The 22500-nt window shown below is 36.2% G+C and overlaps 1 protein-coding gene across 22 annotated transcripts in view; it reads left to right on the top strand.

The window, feature by feature from the left end:
- The window catches only part of LOC136849126 (tyrosine aminotransferase-like), a 123045-nt gene that overhangs the window by 75269 nt on the left and 25276 nt on the right, over positions 1-22500 (top strand). For 18 of the 22 annotated variants that reach the window (XM_067122151.1, XM_067122170.1, XM_067122243.1 and 15 more), the window contains one exon: positions 12072-12155. The exons of 3 other annotated variants lie outside the window; for them this stretch is intronic. In XM_067122151.1, the coding sequence (XP_066978252.1) occupies positions 12072-12155 (84 nt within the window). Of the gene's footprint in view, positions 1-12071; positions 12156-17453; positions 17695-22500 lie in introns of those variants that run through there. One more of the 22 variants, XM_067122340.1, reaches the window with a different exon arrangement.

Raw genomic sequence — 22500 nt, forward strand, 5'->3', positions numbered from 1 at the left:
CTCAGTTCAAAATTCAACACACTAGAGCACACTTGAATACGTACACACAAAGCATAAATTCACGTCACATACGGACACATAGGTTACACAGGAGCACATAAAAGATAACATATAAAATCACAAAGCACTCCAAATAAATTACATCAACAAAATTGTTTTAAAAGTTTCCAAAGAGCAGAGAAACAAACTAAGACAGTAATATACTTATACGAAAAGCAGAAGACTCTAACCTTACAATGTAAATGACAGAACCACACTAAACAGGCAAATATATATATATATATATATATATATATATATATATATATATATATATATATATATATATATATATATATATATCTATACAGTATCTATCAATCAATCAGTCATTTCCTGTGGCACCCATGGCGATGCATAGGGCCTCACTGAACTCACACCACCACATTCTGTCCTGGGCTAACTCCTCAAGATCTCCCCGACACTCTTCTCCTGCTTCCCGTCTCATTGTCCTTAAACATGTTTCCTTTGACCTACCTCTACCTCTTCTACCATGGGCAACTCACCCCGTTGTATCTCATACTATTCCCTGTCTTCTATACACATGGCCTAGCCACCTCCAGCTTGAGAATCTAACATACTCATCGACCGGCTGCACCTCCATTACTTCTCTAATTTTGTTATTTGATATCCTATCCCTCCAATTAATTACTAACATTCTTCTGAGCGCCTTATTTTCAAATGCTAAGAATTTATTATCCGAAGTCACCGTACTGTACCATGACTCACGCCCGTAAATCAAAATACTCCCAGCCATTACCTTATAAATTTTGATTTTTGTATGCACAGAAAAATTGCTATTATTCCAAATATTTTTAAGCATTCCCATTGCCTGGTGAGACTTTTTTAATCTTTCCATAAATTCTGTGCTCAGGGAACCATCTTTATCTAGATAAGTATCTAAATATTTAAACTTATCCACTTGCTTTACAACCAAACCTTCAGTTAGATAATCCTATGCATTTTCAATATTCATATTCATGATTTCAGTTTTTCCACTATTAATAATCAAACCAACCTTTCGACCTTCACTCACTAGACAATCCAACACACTGCATCTTTTCTGGTCCCTCGCAGATCAAACCCATGTTGTCAGCATAATCCAAGTCAAGAATTTCACATTTTCTCCCCAGAGTATACCTGCATCCGTTTCTCTTTTAACCCTTCTCATAACGTAATCCACGACCAGTACAAACAACAGAGGAGACCAGAATGCCACCCTGAATCACACCAGACTTGACTTCAAATGGATCACTCAAACACCCATCAACCATCACTTTACAAGATGTGCCCTCATGCATGTTCGTGATAACCGTCACAAACTTTTCCGGTATTCCATAATGCCTCATGATTTTTCCCATAGTCCTTCTCGAAATACTATCAAAGGCCTTTTCAAAATCAACAAAACAAAGACTCAACGGAGTTTTCATTTTATTTGCTTGCTGCATTAAATGCCTAACTATGAAGATCTGATCACTGCAACCCCGCCTCTTTCTAAAACCAGCCTGTTCATCCCTCAGAATACCATCAACCACTGGCTCCAACTTATTCAATATTACTCTACAGAAAATTTTCAAGGCTGCAGGTGACAAAGTCATTCCCTTCCAATTACCACACTTACTCAGATCTCCTTTCTTTAGGACTCTAATGATCACATCATTCTTCCAACCTAATGGTATTATTCCCGTCACCCGTATCTCACTGAATATTATCTTCAAGACAAATACTAATCTATCCTCCTCCACTTTAAACATTTCCGGGAATAAACCATCCTCTCCTGGTGCCTTATAATTCTTTAACTGTTTTATTACCTTAACTACTTCTTCTAGCCTGATCTCACCTTCATCAATATTTAAATCTTCTTGAGCTGATTTCAACATTTTTGGTCAATAAATTACCTTCCATATCCCTGACTGGTATATCCTTACGCTTACCAGCACTGCCAGTCAAAATCAGCACTTCAGTTGCTTTATATGCTGTCCTTTGACTCTGACCATCATTTTTATTAAATAATTTTTCAGTTTCCACAACCTTTTCATTAACAGATCTTCTTGTATCTCTCTTACTAAGTCTTCTAACTTCTGAATCCAAACTCAAGTACTTAGTTCTTGCTAATTCAAAATCTTCATCACTAACAAAATGGATCTCACTCCTCAATTTTGCTTCACCTCTCTTTTTGATCATACTCCATGTTTCCTCAGGCATCCACATCTTTTTCCTCAATCTGAGTCTCTTTCTGATCGTACAACCAGCCGCATCATGCAAAGCTTTATTCACATCTCCCGACATCTCATCTACACTTCTCCCTCCCTCCTCCAGTGTTTCCAACACCAAAAACCTGTTTCTGTTTTCTCTCTATTCTAAGTTCCTCCTTTTCCTCTCCTTCCCTTCTAAGCATATCAATATCATACTCCCCTCCTCTAACTTTTTAGCTTAAGTATTATTTTTGCAACGCCGAGCTGATGATCACTACCAATATCTGCACCCCGATTAACACGAACATCTAGCAAAGAGCTTCTATGCCTTTTTACTAACAGCAATATGATCAATCTGATTTTTATATTTTCCACACGGTGGCACCCATGTCGTCGTCTTGTGTATATTGTGGTGTTGAAAAAGTGTGCCCCCAATGGCTAAGACATTTGCTAGACAGAAACTCCCAAACCTTACTCCATTTTCACTCATCCTACGACCGACACCCATCTTACCCATACAAACCTCAAATCCCTCATTTGAGCAGCCCAGTATTGCATTGAAGTCTCCAATACAAATCAAAACATCTTGTCTAGCAACTCTCCTATTCCTTCTTGCAGCCCTCCATAAAATGCGTCTTTCCTTTCATCAGGGGCATCATCAGTGGCTGCATAACACACAAAGTTACTGGTGTTACCATGATTTGACTTGAACCGTGCCTACAACAATCACTCATCCATAGGATCTCATTCGTATATATTCATATATATATATATATATATATATATATATATATATATATATATATATATATATATATATATATATATATACATATATATATATATATATATATATATATATATATATATATATATATATATATATATATATATTTATGTATGTATATATATATATATATATATATATATATATATATATATATATATGAAAAAGGGATATCAGATTTTGAAGTTACTGGCCAAGCACAGAACCAACAAAAACTTCAAATACTTGAGTCTTTAAATATCAAACTCAAACTGCTCCTCTGTCCATTGTTCCTGTCGTAGCTCCTTGTATCTGTGCCTCTGATCTCCCTTTTATGTTTCTTTTTTTTTTATATAGTTTTGCGTGTTGGTGTGGTTCTGTCATTTGCGTTGTAAGGTTATAGTCTTCTGCTTTTTGTTTAGTGTTGTTTAAGTATATTACTGTCTGAATTTGTCTCTCCACTCCTTGGAAACTTTTAAAACAAATTTGTTGATGTAATTTATTTGGAGTGTTTTGTGATTTTATATGTTATTTTTATGTGCTCTTGTAAACCTATGTGTCCGTATGTGACGTGATTTTATGCTTTGTGTGTACATATTCAAGCTTGTTCTAGTGTGTGCAATTTTTAACTGAGTTTTTATAGATTTTTACTGATTGATAATTTAACGTAATTCAATTTTAGTCGTTCAGTACCTTTTATTAAATCATTCGATTTTCCGTGGAATTCCCTGATGATGTGACCATGAATCATGAAACGTAGGAAGGAATAAAGAAAGGATGAATCTCCAGCGTATTCCTGCCCTTAGCTCTACAATTTATGTATCTATATATTTATATATGTTATACCAAATATATATATATATATATATATATATATATATATATATATATATATATATATATATGTGTGTGTGTGTGTGTGTGTGTTTGTATGTATGTATATGCATATATATACACACACACACACACATATATATATATATATATATATATATATATATATATATATATATATATATATATATATATATATATATATATATATATATATATGTGTGTATGTGTAATGCATGCTTCCTTTTATAGCTATGCATTGTATCTTATACAGTAGATGAGTAATATAAAATTTTTGTTCTTGTATAAACTGATAAGTAAATACTTTGCTATACAGTATTTAGGATATTTGGATGTGCAGTATATACATTCATCAGTAACCAAACGCATGGCAGGTATACACATCCATTCAACGTACTAAATACTTGAGCCTAATACCTTAATATTTACACATACACAATTGCACCGATAAGACAAATAACCTGAATCCAGGACGCGGTATTTTTCAAGAGATCAAATAATTGGTTACTACTTTTCATCTAGACATTTGACAGCTGACGGGCGCTTTAGTTGGAGAGCTGCTGTTGCATTGCTGTCAGACTGAAGCGAATGTTTCAATATTCTAGTCTTAACAAAATCAGCGAGAGAAAGGTGCAGTCGCCAAGAAGCCCAAGATCATCGGCCCCTGACAAGGAGGGAGATGCGTGACCCTCCGGGTAAGCAGGTCCTGCACAGTTCCTCATTGGCTGTTTTGCTGATGGCCATGTTGCTGTTGGGTGGAAACGCCGCGGCGTCATTTTCATACCTTACATTTGACGGTCTGAAGTATTTCGTTTACATGAGCAACTTGAGGAGACAAATTACACAGTCCCCAGAATATGCTCGCACTCCTCTCAGACCACAAGCGCACTCAGACGAGAAGGAAGGAATCTGTTTTTTTTCAGTTTTCATCTCATTAGTACTAACTTTTTTTCCCGGTATCGAAACACTGAAACATAGCTAATGTGTAACTCTCTCTCTCTCTCTCTCTCTCTCTCTCTCTCTCTCTCTCTCTCTCTCTCTCAAAGAAGACGAAGAAGGAGAATACTCTAAGTGCATGGTGCCGTGTTTGTTTGCCCAGATCATCGTAATGTGGAATCAAAAAAGTTCCCTCTTGTGATTAGTTTTAAATGTAGCATCGGTTTACCGTATTACATCCCGGCAGTTATCACAACACCCTTAAGATTTAACAAGTATAACAACTGTACAGTGTGTCTTGAATATATGTTAACCGATAATTCAACATTTGTCGATTTCTCTGATTTCGTATTTGATCACTTCGATTACTTTCTTAATACTGGCAACATTATTTTCCATATCCATGTCACTTAGAAGGATTTGGGTTCATTCGTCCTTTTTATAAGCAGATATCTGGTTATTTGCAAAGAGACTTATCCCGTGGTTTTTGTTAAAACTGAAAGCATCATTCACAGAAATTATAGCCTAAATATCGAATTCTCCATGATTATACCGCCCTCTCTCTTTTTTGTTCCGATTGTCTTGAATTCATAACCAGATGCTTGTGACGCCCATGCAGATCTAAAACTCTCATTCAAGACACCATTGTGTTTAATATGAGTTCCAACTTGATTAAATCTATTTTAGTTCTGCTTCAACTTTTTTAACCGTAAGAACTTCGAAAATAGGCATGGGAAGGTTGCAGTAGATCTTCGATTTTTCCAAGTACTGAATGTAATAGTAAAGAGATCGTGTGAATGATGATTTTTTAATGTGCATTATCAATAGTATTGATATTCAATTAGGTTATGTACTGGAACTTTTTTGTCATCTTTATAAATGAAATGATGGTTGGCATTAGAAACCAGATGATGCAGTACAGGCACACACGAGGCAACTAACGCTATACTAAAACTCCCCAAGGGAATGCAAATACCTTCAGAGACTTCAGCACCTGGCTCTTAATAAGCACCAGGTTCAGCTGACCCAGATGGTATTGCATGGATTAGGATCCCGAGCTTAAGGTACGAACACCTGCTGCCTTGTAGACTGACACCTCTTCAGATAAAGGCTAGATCTACAATTGAATATTGTGGCTATGTTCAGTATAAGAACCAGAATTCGCGGGCAGCAAGGTAATGGCTGGGGTTAAGGCAGTGAGTGGTTTGTCTCCACGGCTTCAACTTTGGACGACTGGCAGATTATCTTTGTCACAAACCAATAGACATTGGCAGGAGTCATTGACCCACACGGTACCAGCTGTTCTTTAGTGTATTTAGCCAGTGACTTATCCATGGATTCTGCAATGTTAATGGATGAGCAAAGAAATGGATCCAGTCCCATTCATTTGGGGGTTCTAAGAATTTCCTTGTTTAAAAATGTATACTAAGGATAAATTCAAACATAGGAGATTGGGACGGAAGAACCCTGAATCAGATTGGACAGTTATAACAAGCAGAAAATCAGTTTAAGAGATAAATGCTGGATATCTTAGCTGTTTGTGAATCACTCTGCAAAGGAATTGGAAAAGAGAGAATGGAAGAGGGTAATGTAGAGAGGTCGGCATGATCTTAACACCAGATGCAGAAAAGGCCTCCTGATTGGATAGGAGTGACCAGTAGAGCTGTTGTTTGCAAGATTCAAGTGAAAACATTGCAGAACTGCAGAATGTTCTCGGTGAAATACCAGAAAGATATATGAGAAATGTTGTTGGTGATGTGAATGCAAAAGTTAGTAGGATGGTATGGGCCAGGAAGATATGTGAGTAACTGCAAAAAGGAAAAGAAAAAGAGGCAAATGCCTGTCAGAGGGAGGAATGGAATATAATTACATCAGAAGAAGAAGGCAACGGTGGGGTGGAACACTTTATGTCTTGTGAAAGAGATGAGGGGAAATAATCTGACTTATACCAAAAGCTTAAGATCATAATGTAACGATGAATTAATTCACAATATTTGAAGTGGAATCAATAATAAGGAGGCTCTGAAGATGTAAAACACTAGGCTATAAATAAAAGTGAAATGAAACTTCGAATACTAATTAGACTGTTTTGTCAAATCTGAAATGAACCAAAACTGATGATTGAAAATCAAAGCAAAGGTACTAAAGAAAGGTGACCTGACTGATGTAAAGAGATATTGTAATAATATCAGTTGTAATTAAAATATTCAGTAAGTTCATCCTCAATGGTTGGGGAAGGGGAATGAAAGTGATGAAATGCTTAGTGATGAACAATTGGGTTTCAGAACAGACAGGAATTGCACAGATAAAGTATTTGTGGTAAGACATTATACAGCAACAACAACAATAATAGTAATAATTAAGTTTTTTTCGAAAACTTAGAAATCTGTTGCTGTGTGAGATACATAGTTACCAGAATAGAACCCTTGCGTGTGCTTGTGCACCTTGCTGGCTAATGGTAACATTTAGTCTTGCTCTTACGCAAGCAGTATCCACATCTCTCCCCGCACTGATTATTGATATTATGCATTGGAGTAGCTCGAGAGTACATATTCGCATTAACCCATGTTATCTTCACGATAGCTTATCATCGCTAAGTTTTATCTTTTTTTTTTTTTTTTTGCATTCTTCGTTCAAATTGCTATCTCAGAAAACGAAAAGCCCATCCTTTTACCATCAAAATTTCGCTCAGCAAAGTGCCAAAGAGAGAAGGTATTTGTGGATGGATTTTCATTGTTACTGGTGGACATACTCGTAATTACTTTAAACTTGCTTCATAAGACTCTCTTTCTCTCTCTCTCTCTCTCTCTCTCTCTCTCTCTCTCTCTCTCTCTCTCTCTCTCTCTCTCGTACAAAGGGAGCAAGACAAGTGTTTCTCGTTAAGCTCCGTCCACGCGACCAGACTGTTTGCGGAACGCGACCCCAGGCATACGAATGTGACAGACTGATGCAGAACCAATGCATCAGTTTTATTATAAGAAACAGGTATTGTATGTGGAAAGCATAAAACCCCATTTTTGTATTGCTAGTAGGTAGGTATATATAATGCACGAATGAAAAGATTGACTGGAATATAGCCTACAGAGATCGTGAACGCAAGGATTATAATACATTTATCATTGGAATCAAATATAACCTGATATCCATGGGAATATATTCTTATAAATTTCTATTTTAAATGTGTCATTATATATAGTACTGTACGTGTGTTTAATCCGCATGTGTGGTCATTTGTTATATCATATTATGGTGTACAGTTATTGTCCTTGGTCTTCAAGGATTATCTTATTTAATATACATTTATCTTATTTTAATTTTTATATTCATTTTCCTTTCTGTTAACTTTTCTTTTATTACCGTATGATACAACGTCTCTTATTCGTTTTCCTCACTGAAATGCTTTCTCTGCCGGCGCCCCTGAGTCTACAACATTTTGCTCTACTATCACTGCAGCTACTAATCATAATGATAAGTGATAATGATAATATCAACTTAAAAATCGTAAAGCCAATTGTGGAGGTTGTAGGGCTGGTTTTTGCATGGCTTCAAGTTCTGTCGAATTAACAACGTAAACGAAGGTATATACGAGTATATACAGTCGGATTCATGAGTCCGAACACTTTCTGCTTACCATTTTCACGGTACAAAGATACCGCAAGTGATCATTACTATTAGGCTACTCACACGCAAATAATGGCAATATGAATAGGTGCTCTCCCTTTCTACGCACATATGCTTGTCAGTGAGGCACAGAGTGCCAGTCGCTTTCTGTTCTTCTGGCTACGGGCCATGCTGCAATCAATTGTCGTACGGTGCTCACTTCCACCCATGAAGAGTAAATATCTAAAGCCAAATCAAAAAGTCCTTCAAAGAAGGCATCGTGCTTACCCCATACAAAAATGGGAATAAAAGCACGTTTAAAAGAAAGAAGAAAGAAGACTATACAGTAGTATCTGTATACTGTAGAAGTACTACATAGTTCGGTGGTCTTCCACCAGGCCGGCGTTGTAGAGCCTTGCCGCCATCTTAGTGCGATTGTGAATTTTTTTTTATTCTGAATGTTTAATGAGTAAGTGTTTAATGAATGTCTAGTGAGTGTTTATGGTTTAGTGAATGTTTTGTGAATGTTAGTGTTTAGTGAATGTTTAGTGAGTATTTAGGGTATAGTAAGTATTTAGTGAATGTTTAGTGGGTGTTTTATGAGTGTTTAGTGAACGTTTAGTGTATAGTGAGTGCCAAGTGAGTGTTGAGTATTCAGTAAGCGTTTAGTGTTATTGTGTGAGAGTATAGTAAGTGTGAGTGTTTGAGTGTAAGTGAGTGTTAGTGTTTAATGATTGTACATCACTGTTTAGTTGGTGTTTAGTGACTATTTGCAAAGAAAGTCCTGTAATTTACAGGAGCCGTTTATGCTAGACTTTGCTTAGATCCAAGAGCAGATGCTTAGGCCTTGACCACAGTGGTTGGAGTGCTTAGGTCAATCTGTTTTTGTAAGGTAATTTTTCTCTGTGAAATTGGGTCAAGTATTAATAATAATAATAATAATAATAATATTGTTAATAAGAGCAACAATAATAATACTACTAATAATAGTAAAAATAATAATAGTAATGTTAATAAAATAATAATAATAATAATAATAATAATAATAATAATAATAATAATAATAATAATTAGCAATAAATATTTAAAATTATATTGATTAGAATGTAAAACTCTGTAGTTCAACTGCAGTAAACCTCAGAATAGAAGTATTTCGAAATATATTTTACAGTGATGGTTAATTTACCTATAAAAAATATCATATTCTTAAGAGTATAATCATTCAAGAGTTAGAAAAGCAAAGTTGCCGTAGTGCTTCGTCTCTGTAGTATAGTACTACAGTATGAGCTGGACCGAGACCTTTCAATATGGCCGCCCGAGGTCTCACGCTCGGCAGGGAGATCGCCACTCCAAGTTATTGATGCTCTGTGCTTCCACCCGGAGTCCGGACTTGGCTACGCCGCTAGCACATGGTCTAAGGCCATGAGCCAGACACGGCCGTGTGGACAATAGAATTTTGTTTGGTTAAGCATTTTGATTGCCAATGGACTAAGTATCCCAGACAAAATCTGGTCGTGTGGACGGGGCTTTAGAGGGGAGATGAAACAAAAGTACTGAAATATAGACTAAGGTATAAGTGTGAGTAAAAGTACAACCCATAGTCGACACATCTCGAGTAAACCAGAGGGAAAAGACAGACTTCATGAGTACACAGCTGTCGCTTTCATATGAGCGTCTCTTGCAGTTGTGGCACACCCGTACTATATTTGCGTTGCCAGTTCAGAAAACCGTGGATATGAATAAAGGAGGACAGCGTTGCTCAAATATGAGGCGACATGATTTTTTTTGTATCGTCCTAAATCTCAGACTCAACGTAATGTTGCCAAGTAGTGTTAAACTTTTTTTATTTCCAATGTCATACATGTCAACACGTTGGTGATTTTCACAGCTAGTGCTATTTTCCCTATGGTTATATAGATATCCCTTTTATGCATTGGTATAATTCGTAACCTGTGTGGTCTGAACTGACATTTTTTTTTTTTTTTAGCTCAAATTACGGTGTGATAAGGTTAGTGGTGCCGTCAATGACAGCGCGCTTAACATGCTGCTCGGGCTGGTCAACATTACCTCTGCAGCATTAAAACAGTAGACCCTATGAGCTCAACAGTCATAACAACATTTTCAAAATAGGAATATGAATTACAACAAGTTTTCTTTGAATGTCGAATTTTTATACTGTGTTCAAGTTGCCCGTATGTTGCAAAATGATTTATAGGTCTAAAAAAATAATCTAAGCCTTCTAAGATGTAATCTCTTACTAAAGAATTTATTTGTAGAGATTACCTGTTCTTTGAAAAATAAAAGATGATCATATTAATTATATGGAGAAGATGGCTATTAATCGAAATGTCTATTAGTAGTAATATCAAGGCCTATAGAACACTTGTTTTTTTAACTGGCTTAAAATATTTTCTTAAAAGTCCTTCTGCTCACTTTTGGTGTATAATTTATTCATTCATAAAGTAACTTGGTGTGCAAGAATGTGTAGATAACTTCATATGCTTTCTGGCCAGAAATTTTAATAGAGAGATGTGAATGCTAAGTGTAATGTGTTTATATTAAGTAAAGAAATCTAATACACCTAGGCCTATGAACAAAATCCTGGCTTTAACAAAAGAATAATTGTGTAGGCGAATATTTGCTAGTAAGCCATAATTTTTGAAGTGGTTAAGAAATAACTTAAATAATTTATTTTTATGAAAATCCAAATATTCCTCTGACAAATATAAAATAAATGGTTTCAAGATAATTTCGTTGTCGCTACTCATTGTAGACCTATGTTACACCAGGTGGTTCATGTTGCGCCGCCACTCGAATGGTTGCGTCACACACTCTCCGCTCGCCCGTTGATATCGATGGATGCATTCCACTTCTGTATTTACTTATTAACATTTTTTCAGTGTTTAGGCATAAAACCAAATAGGGCTATTTCAAATTTAATGGTTGCATTGGAAGCAATATTAATGTTATGAAATTTTTTTTTCACTTTTATTTAACATTCGAACTGACGTTTGATGATGACTTTCCTTTGTCAAATGCATCGGCGATGAGAGAACGAAAGTTTTGAAAATGTTTCGTAACTGTTTTTCCGAAATTTGGTTACATGTGATATTTTCTTACAGTTTTGAAATATATGACAGATTTCAGTCTTATGAAATATATTATGGCCCTATTGTATGCAATAGTCGTGTTTTTGCATTGAAATAGTAGATAAATATGGAACATGTTCAGTTGCCAGTTCGTGAATTTTGAACGAAATCCTATGCAATCATGTCGTATCACTTAAGAGCATAGCTGTACAAGGGAAGACTGGATCATTTTAGAAGTTTTCAATAGAGGAGAAATAGAGGAAATCTTTAAATTCGCAGTTTTAATCAGTAATTCCCTAAGTCACAGAGTAGTACTGAATTTGTACTTTTTAAATCCTCCTCTGCATCCTCATTGAGAAGGGTACTTCTTTGCAATAAGCCCTAATCTTGAATATGTCATCAAAGTTGGGCTTGCCCCAGTCAACACTTACAGACACATAGAAAGCACAATTTCATGTTTTTCGTATTCGAGGAGGGGGAGGTCCTTCCTATTTTTGACAGTTGAAGAACTGACAGATGGAACAATGAAATGTTGAAATAAGTATATTTATCATCTTCGATAAAGGTATTCTTTTTTTTTCTTTTTTTCAGGACAACGCAAAGATGTGCTACAGAAGTATTTCAGCGGTCCCCGGATTAAAACCCATAATGCCGCAGGGAGCCATGTACATGATGGTTAGTTTATCATTTAGTCTTCTTTCCTTATAATCCTCATTCATTGCAGTTTGGCTAAGTAAAACATCTTCGTTAATAATAACAGATGCTGTTGTCTCCCGTGAAGTGTAGGCTATACCCTGAATGCGACATCCATAAAAAATGGCTGACGACATTCTATTAACATTGCGTCACATCTCAAGAAACCGCTTTTGTTGCCATCGACGGTCCTTAATATGAACGGTGTTGACTGTATTTGTAAAAACAAGATAGGGGTCGAATATTACTTGAAAGAGAGACTCATAACATGTGTTCTTTGGTTGTTACGGAAATTAGGGCGACAAAATGTGATTATGGACGAGGGGAAGAGGAGTTACGATAGTATCTAACATTAATGTACTATGTGCATCATCCACTTCGAACGAGATTGAACCGAAATCTGGAATATGACGAGGAGACTGAAAACCGAAGAATCCGTATACGAGTGTCAGAGAACACAAACATTTTGTGTCTGTAAACAGCCTTTCGAGACAACTACAAAGAACATCGAGAGAGACTGAAATTTCGAAAAGGTTGTGACTGGCATCGACGTCTTTCATTTCCTGGCGAAATTTGCGGGATTCAGAACGCCGTGTAGTTTGGTCATAAATGGTATTTGTAAAGCTCTGTCAGAGGTCTGTGGGAATCCGAGGAAAATATTAAAAAGAGAGAGATAGAGACTGCGTGGTTGACGTAGTTCTCCTCGAAGGATGTTAACGAGAAGAGGATGGACAACAAAAACAGTCGGATGGGGAGTGTTGCAAAAGGAACGGGTTCTAGTGCTTGCATGCATGACCAGCATCTCAGATGATCCGATTATACGTATTAGTTTGGTTGAACAGCGAAGAAATGATGAAGACAGAATAGTTTTCCTGGCTATTTCCTCAAAATATGTGTTGTCTGTGATCAAGGCTTTAAAAAACCATTCAACTGAGAGAGTAAAAGGTAGTTCAGTTCTCTTCTGCAAAGTTTCGCGCCATCTTCAGGAAAAACAAAATGAACAGGCAGTGGACTACTCTCGTCAGAGCTGAACTATTGTTAGGTTAAGATAATGTATTGCCTACGTCTGGTCGAAGGAGAATCATTTTTTCTTCATAATAAACTGAAAGACCAAATCAGTTCTTTTCTCAGGTGCAGTATGAATTCACCATCAACGTCCGTTGTTATTTTCATTTAAGAATGAGTTACTTAGAAGCGCAGTGAAATGACTTCAGACACAGTTTTATTGCACATTTTTTATCGTTGTTGTATACGTCTCATTGAAGCCTTATCAAAGTGTTCCAAACATGAGCAAAACATTTACAAGGTCATGCAATATTCTCCCTGTTTATGTATACTAGTAACCCCCGTAGAGGGATAGTGTCGTCAGTGCACCTCGTACGGTGCACTGAAGGCATTACTTAAGGTTCCTTGCAGAGTCCCTTCGGCCTCTAGCTGCAACCCCTTTCATTTATTTTACTGTACCTCCATTCATAATCTCTTTCTTCCATCATACTTTCCACCCTCTCCCAACAATTGCTTCAAAGTGCAACTGCGAGGTTTTCCTCCTGTTATACCTTTCAAACCTTTTTAATGTCAATTTCCGTTTCATTGCTGAATAACCTCATAGGTCTCAGTGCTTGGCCTTGGCCTAAATTTTATATTTTATTCTGTTCTATTCTATTACTCTCCCTCCAAGGTAGCGTAAAATACGCATATGTGTTAAGACTAGCAGAGGTGGAACTGATCATATTTTTGCTCATTGCTCACATATTCGTAAAAAGTCTTTGCTCATTGACTAAATTCGGGGAAATGCCCCTGGAAAAGGTTGTTAGCTTGCTCTTTTCCCGGCCATCAAAGTTTGGAGATATATATAAACTCGAATCAACAGCCAGATTTAATAAATGAGGTTCTGATAAACAGCTTTTAAAATGAGTGAATAACCTTAGTTCCAAAAAATTTGCTGTATCTTGGTGTGGTCTAGCCCTTGCCCCGGCTTAATCAGCATCCAAAGTGGCCCTTCGGCGGGAGCGTTAGTGCAAGAATACGAGTTCCTAGTGCCTGAAAAAGACTCTCAAACACAAACATAAGACGCAGCATGCATCCCACTGCCCGTCGTATCTCTTGGTGTCGTTATTGTTGTAATTGTTCAAGCTATGGGCGAGTGTGACTAGAACTGACGAGTTTTTCTTGCTATGGTAATTATACATCCTCTGTTGGGAAAGTGTACTGTAGTAGTCGAATATTTGACTCATCCTAAAATGTCCCGAGTTTTGAAGCAGAAAATTAGATACACATTTTTGATGTGGTTTTAGCTGCAAAGGGAAGTGATGAATATCCTAAGCAAAAATTTCTTTTTTGTCTTGTCGTTCACTTCATGTTGAAATAAGTGCAGCGCTAAAAACGTAACCGAAAAGGTTGGTTTGTGAAGTTAAGAGTTCAGTTATGAGACCTGAGAGATTGACTGACTTTGATCTGTTTGATCATATGAAATTCAGTCTGTGAAGCCAAGCACTGGGGCGCTCTCGGCCATTCAGCGCTTCAGACACCAGATTAAACATCCAAAAAGTAAGGAAATAAAGTACAGCGATTTAAAGGTGAAGCTGGAGGATAACCCCACGGTTGCACTAAGAAGAATAATTCAAGAGGTTGGATAGCAAGACTGAAGAGAGGAAGCGTTAATAGAGGAAAAAAAGGGGGTTTAAAAATTTGGAGCAGCTAAGGGGCGTCCCTAAAATCCTTCAGTGCAACAAGTGAGGTGCACTGTTGGTATGACTCCCTGCGGGAAGAGAGGCTGAAAAACTTCTCGGAAAGGCAGGCGGGCAGTCAGTCAGTCAGACGACGTTTGTACTCGACTCTCTTCACAATGACTTTCGCCGCATTTCTTGAAAAAACTTATTCATTTTTGTGGAGCTCGCTGAAAGCGGACTATAATAGGTGAAAGTATTATTATTAACATATTTCGAAACACAGTCTTCTCAAATCCAGAACTGTATTTTTGGTGTTTTTGTATGAAATGGATCCTATTCTTTTGGAGGTGCACCCTTGGCTAATTCGAAGGAATCAGGAATCCTAAAGCCAAAGACGGCCGGACTGACACAAGACGGTCGTCATCGTGTGTGAGCCTCCCAGCACGTAGCTTAGGAGCAGACATCCTTTTGACCTTGGGCGGCTTCTTAGTTTAATGAATTTGTAAGTGAACAAAATTATCTTCGCCTTACAATTTGACCTAATGATCTTCGTAAATAATGAAAATAAGTGGTGACGTCATAGCTGAAATATGTGTAATATTAGTCATGCTGCGCCATTACTGGCACGCGTCCCTCCGTCAGAGACTTAGTTGTTTACATGAACATGCCTCCTCTCGTCCATACCGATGTGCGCAATTTGTGGAATGACAAGGCAGCCCAGCAAACAGGTTTTGGGGAAGTGGGTAGCCAAGAGCGAGACGAGAATGGTTGCGTTGGAAGTCAGCGGTCGTAGAGCCAAGGTCCCGAGTACAGAGTACAGAGCCTTCCAATTGGCGGATGGTGAAGAACACGTTATATTACAGAGAATGATTGGTTGCTAACGGAGGTGTGTTTGTGGGTGTGCGGAATGTTTCAAGGGTGAAGATATACAGGGTACAGATGCACACGGGAAGTTGCAATTGCCTCTGATATGACCAAATCTTTCATATATGAATATGACACAATTTGCATATCTGTGTTTATATACGTGGCTGTCTCTGTGTGCATTTTCGTGCTTCGCCTTTTTTTTTCAGCAGCGGTGTACTCTTCATTTTCAGAAACTATTTTTACGTCTGGCTTTTCTTAGTAGTGATCAGCATACACACACACACACACACACACACACACACACACACACATATATATATATATATATATATATATATATATATATATATATATATATATATATATATATATATATATATATATATATATATATATATATATATATGTATATATATATATAATTATAGATTATATACTGTATATATATATATATATATATATATATATATATATATATATATATATATATATATATATATAATTTATAAATTATATACTGTATGTATATATATATATATATATATATATATATATATATATATATATATATATATATATATATATATTACTAAAAGGACCTCATTCAAACTGGATGGTACGGATACTTGATAATGTGGACCGTTTGTCCAAGAAAGCTTGTAACTTTTTCTGAATAAATACTCCATTAGATACCATCCAGTTTGAATGAGGTCCTTTTAGTAATTCTACTAACGCACAGAACAATTGTGTATGTAATAAAGTTAATATATATATATATATATATATATATATATATATATATATATATATATATATATATATATATATATATATCTATATCTATATATATATATATATATATATATATATATATATATATATATATATATATATATATATATATATATATATATATATATATATATATATATATGTATATATACATATGTATATATATTAGCTAACAAACCTGGCGCTGCCAGGGAAAACTCTGAATAACTAAAAGACTATCTCTCCCTTTCCTGTTAAGATAGTTGCTTCAGTTACATTGCCCAACATTTTTGACATTTTATATTTCACCCCTCCTCACCCCCACTTCCTATTGGGGCTGAACTTGGACTTAAAGGGCATCAGGAGTGTCACTCTTCATCCCACCAAGCTTGAAAACTATGGATTAGACAATAATATCTGTAATTTTTGGTTATTTCTACGTCACCCCCTTCCCACACCCACCTTCCTTTGGTGCCAGTGAAGTCTTACCCGCACAGTGTTCTTTTCGAGATAGTAAGTCATATGTATACCAAGTCTGATTGAAATTGCTCGATGTATTTCAGAGAGTATGTGGAACATAAACACCCACATACATACACCCATATATATATATATATATATATATATATATATATATATATATATATATATATATATATATATATATATATATATATATATATATATATATATATATATATATTTATATATATATATTATATATATATATATGAATGTCTTTTGCTGTAATACCACAGTGTAATATGAAGATAAGAAGGCCCATAAAACACTCTTTGAACGTTGCAACCATATATTTCGAATACTTCCTTCTGTGCCCCTGTTCACTGGTAAAATATGGACAGATGAAATGATACAGGAGTATATATACAAAGCATATGTAGGTGTGGCATTAAGTCTCCGATTGGAAAGCGATGAAATCGACGGGTTAATCCTTAAACCTCTTCTCAAACAGGTACTCCAGGAAACACGACCACCAGACGAATCGCAAAACAGGAGTTAATGAGGCCAAAACCCACTAGGGAGTTGTTTCCCCTCCTTCTTGCGAAACGGTCACCTGCTTACCATCGGAGACTTGATGCCACACCTACATATGCTTTGCATATATACCCTTGTAACATTTCATCTGTCCATATTTTACCAGTGAACAGGGGCACAGAACAAAGTGCTCGAAATATATGATTGCAACGTTCAAAGAGTGTTTTATGGGCCTTCTTATCTTTTATATATATATATATATATATATATATATATATATATATATATATATATATATATATATATATATATATATATATATATATATATATATATATATATATATATTATATATATATATATGCATATATATATATATATATGTATGATATGTGTGTGTGTGTGTGTGTGTGTGTAATGTAATTATAAGAAGCACGATGCCTGCTTAACTTCCAGAATTCTTCATACTTGTCATGGCCAGGTCAGCAATGTGACCTAATTCTGATATTCTGGATGCGGGTTCGAAACCTGCTACGGACATCAGAATTACTTCAAATTTTTGTGTTTGGATCAAAGGATTAGTAGTGATGAGCGTATCCAAAAGTGTGAAGAATTCGAGAAGAGGGCATTGTAACTTTTACAATTACATACGTATCTGTCTAAAACTTCTAGTAGATTAGATTCTGTATATATATATATATATATATATATATATATATATATATATATATATATATATATATATATATATATATATATATATATATGTATGTATGTATATCTATATATATATATATATATATATATATATATATATATATTATTATAATACATGAAGTCGCTGCACAGACAACCCTTAATTTACACTTAGTTTATTGAAAGTAGAAGCGTTGCTGCATACCCGGTCCTATTGGACCTAAGTATCAAAACAATTAAAGTTATCAACAGTTTGAGCTGTCCCTTTCCTTTACCTGAAACAGACATTTAGATGGCACAGTCGAAAGGGGCAAAGATGAGAGGCTGGGTGCCACTCCCTTAAGCAGCTTAGCCCAACTAAGCTGCTTAAAACAACCTTCTAAAGGCAGATTAAGCTGCTGAATTGTCTTTCCTTTGGTAGGATCCCTGGGAAGAGGTAACCAGATGGCTGAACACCTGGGCAAATGACACATCTTTTACACACGGTCACCAATCTTTGCACTCGGTCAGGACACTTGGCCGAGGCCTTAAAAAGAGAAGGACAGGAGACATCTCGAGTTAGGAAGAGATAACGAGTTGACAACTAGCAAATTATTGGCTCACGATTTTTTCGTCAGGGAAATATGAGGCATGTGCGGTTTTTGGAAGAAACTATTCTTGTAGTGTCAACTACGACAAGACTTTCTGCGGGCACTGTATATATATGTATGTATGTATGTATGTATGTATAAATTCTCATGAGACTGACCTAGGGTTGATCTATCTGGCCCTAAACACACACTGAAACTCACCTGACTGCTCAGTTAAGCTCATGAAAAGAAGTAAGATAACAGTAAATAAAAAATGATTTCCAAAAGAAATGCAAGACCTCACGATTTAGGTTTTATTACAAAGATCAGAATGATATTTCAAGGGAGCTCCTCACTAGCGCTGTGGCACTGATGTTACATTACTCACAAGGCAAAGTGCCACTCTAAATTAAAGAATTATGATCTGTGATAAAATTCTTAACTGTAGATTTAATTATCTCCAGCAATAAAATCACTGTGGGGAAACATCTAGATTACATAAATACACAGATTCTGCCACGTGGGCTTGTAAGTCTTATGAATCTTGAAGTGATCTTCCACATGAGGAATTAAGGAATTGGCACCTGGGCGAACAGGTGGACACAGCAGGAAACACCGATTCTGCAAGACAAACTTTCCGTCACTTTGATGCAAAGAAACCACTTTCTAGTTCACTTAGGGAATGCTGAAGGCTGAGAGGTGTTAATATGAAATAGCAAGGTTTTGAATTGCTTACATTACTCAAAATGAAAGTGTTAACACTTCACTATTTTTCTCAGAACTCCAAGGGGCAGAAATATTAGAATGAATGAAACTTATAGTGGAAGACTGGGTGCCGTAATAACTCCAAAATCCAGACTTTACCTCTCCCATAGGCTGTGCTGTCTTAATAAACATAGACCAGACTTTGCAATAAGGCAAGGGACCTGGTGGGACTATCGCATGACAGAGATATGGGGTCAGAGAGGGAAGGGAGGTCGTAGACTGACCAGACAAGGAATCTACTCTGATGCTGGCTGCCAACGAACTCTCTCGTTTCCCTGGGTCAAGTTCTTTATATAATCTCTGGTCCAGTCTCCAAGTCCTTTGTGTTGAGTGTGGCTTTCAACCGTTACTTGCTGGCTTCCATGATTTTAGCAGCAAACAGGAGTGGTGCTGGAATTAAGGAGCATACAAAAGCTCAGGGGAAATCAAAGGTGACAAAGATTATAGGCTCGGAGAGAAGGGGTGGAGTTTGTTGAGAAGGTTCTAAGAATTTTAGTGGATGCTAATGTCAGGGTTGTTGTGAATGTCCCCAGCCTCTCAGTTCTGAGTAGTCATGTTTTTGACTCACCCTCTGTACTTTACTTGATTTAACTAAGTTTGAAAAGTGAGTGAAGCTGCACATGCTCTTGTAGGCTGCAATTGCACGTCACAATATATATATATATATATATATATATATATATATATATATATATATATATATATATATATATATATATATATATTGGAAAAAGAATGAAAGTGAAATATGATATTCTTGGTAAGATCTGAATCGCCGCCTGACTGAGTTTGGATAAAAGTGTTGGCGCCGTTGGTAGGCAAGGTCCTCCTTAAAATATAGACAGAGGGAATCTGGTGGTGTGTTTGGAAAAAGCCTTGATCATTGCAGGTCCATGGATCCCAGATCAGAATACTTTTAAGTTCTCTTGGAAAGAGGAAATTGTGAGAAAATTATTATTTTGGGGTATGTGTTTGAACAAAGTAGTTGGAAGAGCAAATAGATAAAAGATAATAGTGAGAAGAATTGAAAGAGTGAGAAATGTGGAGTTACAAGGAATCAATAACAAGGTTAGTTTAGATCAATATTTTGAGATGGTTCATCAAGTGTGAAGAATAAAAAACTACAAGTTAATGAAAAGAAAGTAGGTTTCGAAAGTGTTAAGATAACTTCAGAGGAAGGAGAAGAGGAGGACCAAAAAGGAGTAGCCAATAGTGTGAGGCTGTTTGAAGCAGCTCATTTGCTGGAAGTTTATTGCATAGGGATTAATTCACCACATGCACACACACATTATATATATATGTATATAATATATATATATATATATATATATATATATATATATATATATATATATATATATATATATATATATATATATATTATTAAGAATATTCCCTGCAACACCAGGTTTTTTTGCACTAAATTTAAAGTAAAAGGACTAAGTAATTAAATAAGGCAAATTTAGTATGATTCACTGTGAGAAAATCGCCCTAAAACCTCTTCACACTGCCTTTTTGGGGAGAAACCCCTTTAAATCCCTTTCTCGTCCAATGTGCTGTCAGAAATCTCTTAATTCCAGGTGCGGACCCCTGCCAAGAGCTAACCGTCGCCCGAGGCGGGCCAGCTGGCGGGCGGACCATGTGTCTTCCGCCATTTTGAATTTGAAACCATGCGGCCTGCAGTGCCCACGTGGGCAGAGTGATCACAACGCCATCTAGGAAGAAAAGCTGTAACTTCCGATGCTATAAAAGAATTGTTGGCAGCGCCACTGACTCCAGAGCTCTGTTCCTTGCTCTATCCACTGCCTATTTCAAACATGTGGCTGGCAGTAAAAAAGTAACTTTTAATGTGAATTAATTCACTCCTTCGCTGGCCCTCATAACAAGAACTTCAGCTTCTAACGAGAAAGGTAAAGTACCAGGATTTAAGGTTTTTCGTCAGCCACATTCCCTGTTATTCTCCAACTGTGTTTCCTTTCCTTTCATAGTGCAATATAATTACAGTGAGACCTGTTGCTTATATTTTGTACTGTTTAATTTGCAAAGCATTTATGAGAAGAGTAACGTAATCGCTTGACGTTCAAGTCACGGGAATCGAGTTCAGTCTAGGCATCTTCCATGCAATTCGTCGATTCCCTCATTACAGTGTTAGTCCCAGTTAAGTAACCGTAAGTGTTCAATTGCAGGATGTTACTACCCATCTGTGGAACTGTGTCACTTTGTGTGCGTAGTGGCCCTTGATGCTTCTTTATCAACAACTTTGAAGCGGGATCCCAAATCTGCCCCCTCCAGGAAATTCCCTTTGTGCGTTTTCGCCTCATTATCCCAGAATTACACTATCATTCTTTTGATATGTCTTCTTTTGTAAATATATTGAATTAAGTTAAACCCCAGAGTTTATCTAATCACTTCCCCCTTGAAGTAGCCTTTCAGGCATATTTTGTTGTTTATAATTTTAGCTGTCCCTAAGGCCCAGAGTCCAGAGTTTTGTGGTAATTAAGGTAAGTTGCGTATCATCCTAGTATATGCCATTGATCTAGCAAGACCCCAGCTTTAAAATTACAACAATATATATATATATATATATATATATATATATATATATATATATATATATATATATATATATATATATATTGAATTTACAGATAACTATTTACAAGTTACTTATGTGATAGTAATAACCAGTGTGCCCTCTTAATTTCTCGAATTCATCCTGCTTTTGTGGAAACGCTCGTCACTACTAAGCATTAGACCCAATTAGATACAGCAATATGGGGAAATTCTGATGACCGAAGTGACATCAGAATTCATATTCTTGGCTTAACAGCCTACATTTCATAAGATCAAATCAACAGCGAGTAAAAGCATTTTTTCCATGTGGCTTGGAAGAAAAAACCACAGTTAGCGGGACAGTGATACATTCGTTGTTTTCAAGGGTACGCTGTTTTATATCTGGCTCCTCTCCTTATAAGTTTCTGAGATTGAGTGAAG

The sequence above is a fragment of the Macrobrachium rosenbergii genome, chromosome 2 (genome assembly GCF_040412425.1).
Source record: "Macrobrachium rosenbergii isolate ZJJX-2024 chromosome 2, ASM4041242v1, whole genome shotgun sequence".
Taxonomy (NCBI): Eukaryota; Metazoa; Arthropoda; class Malacostraca; order Decapoda; family Palaemonidae; genus Macrobrachium; species Macrobrachium rosenbergii.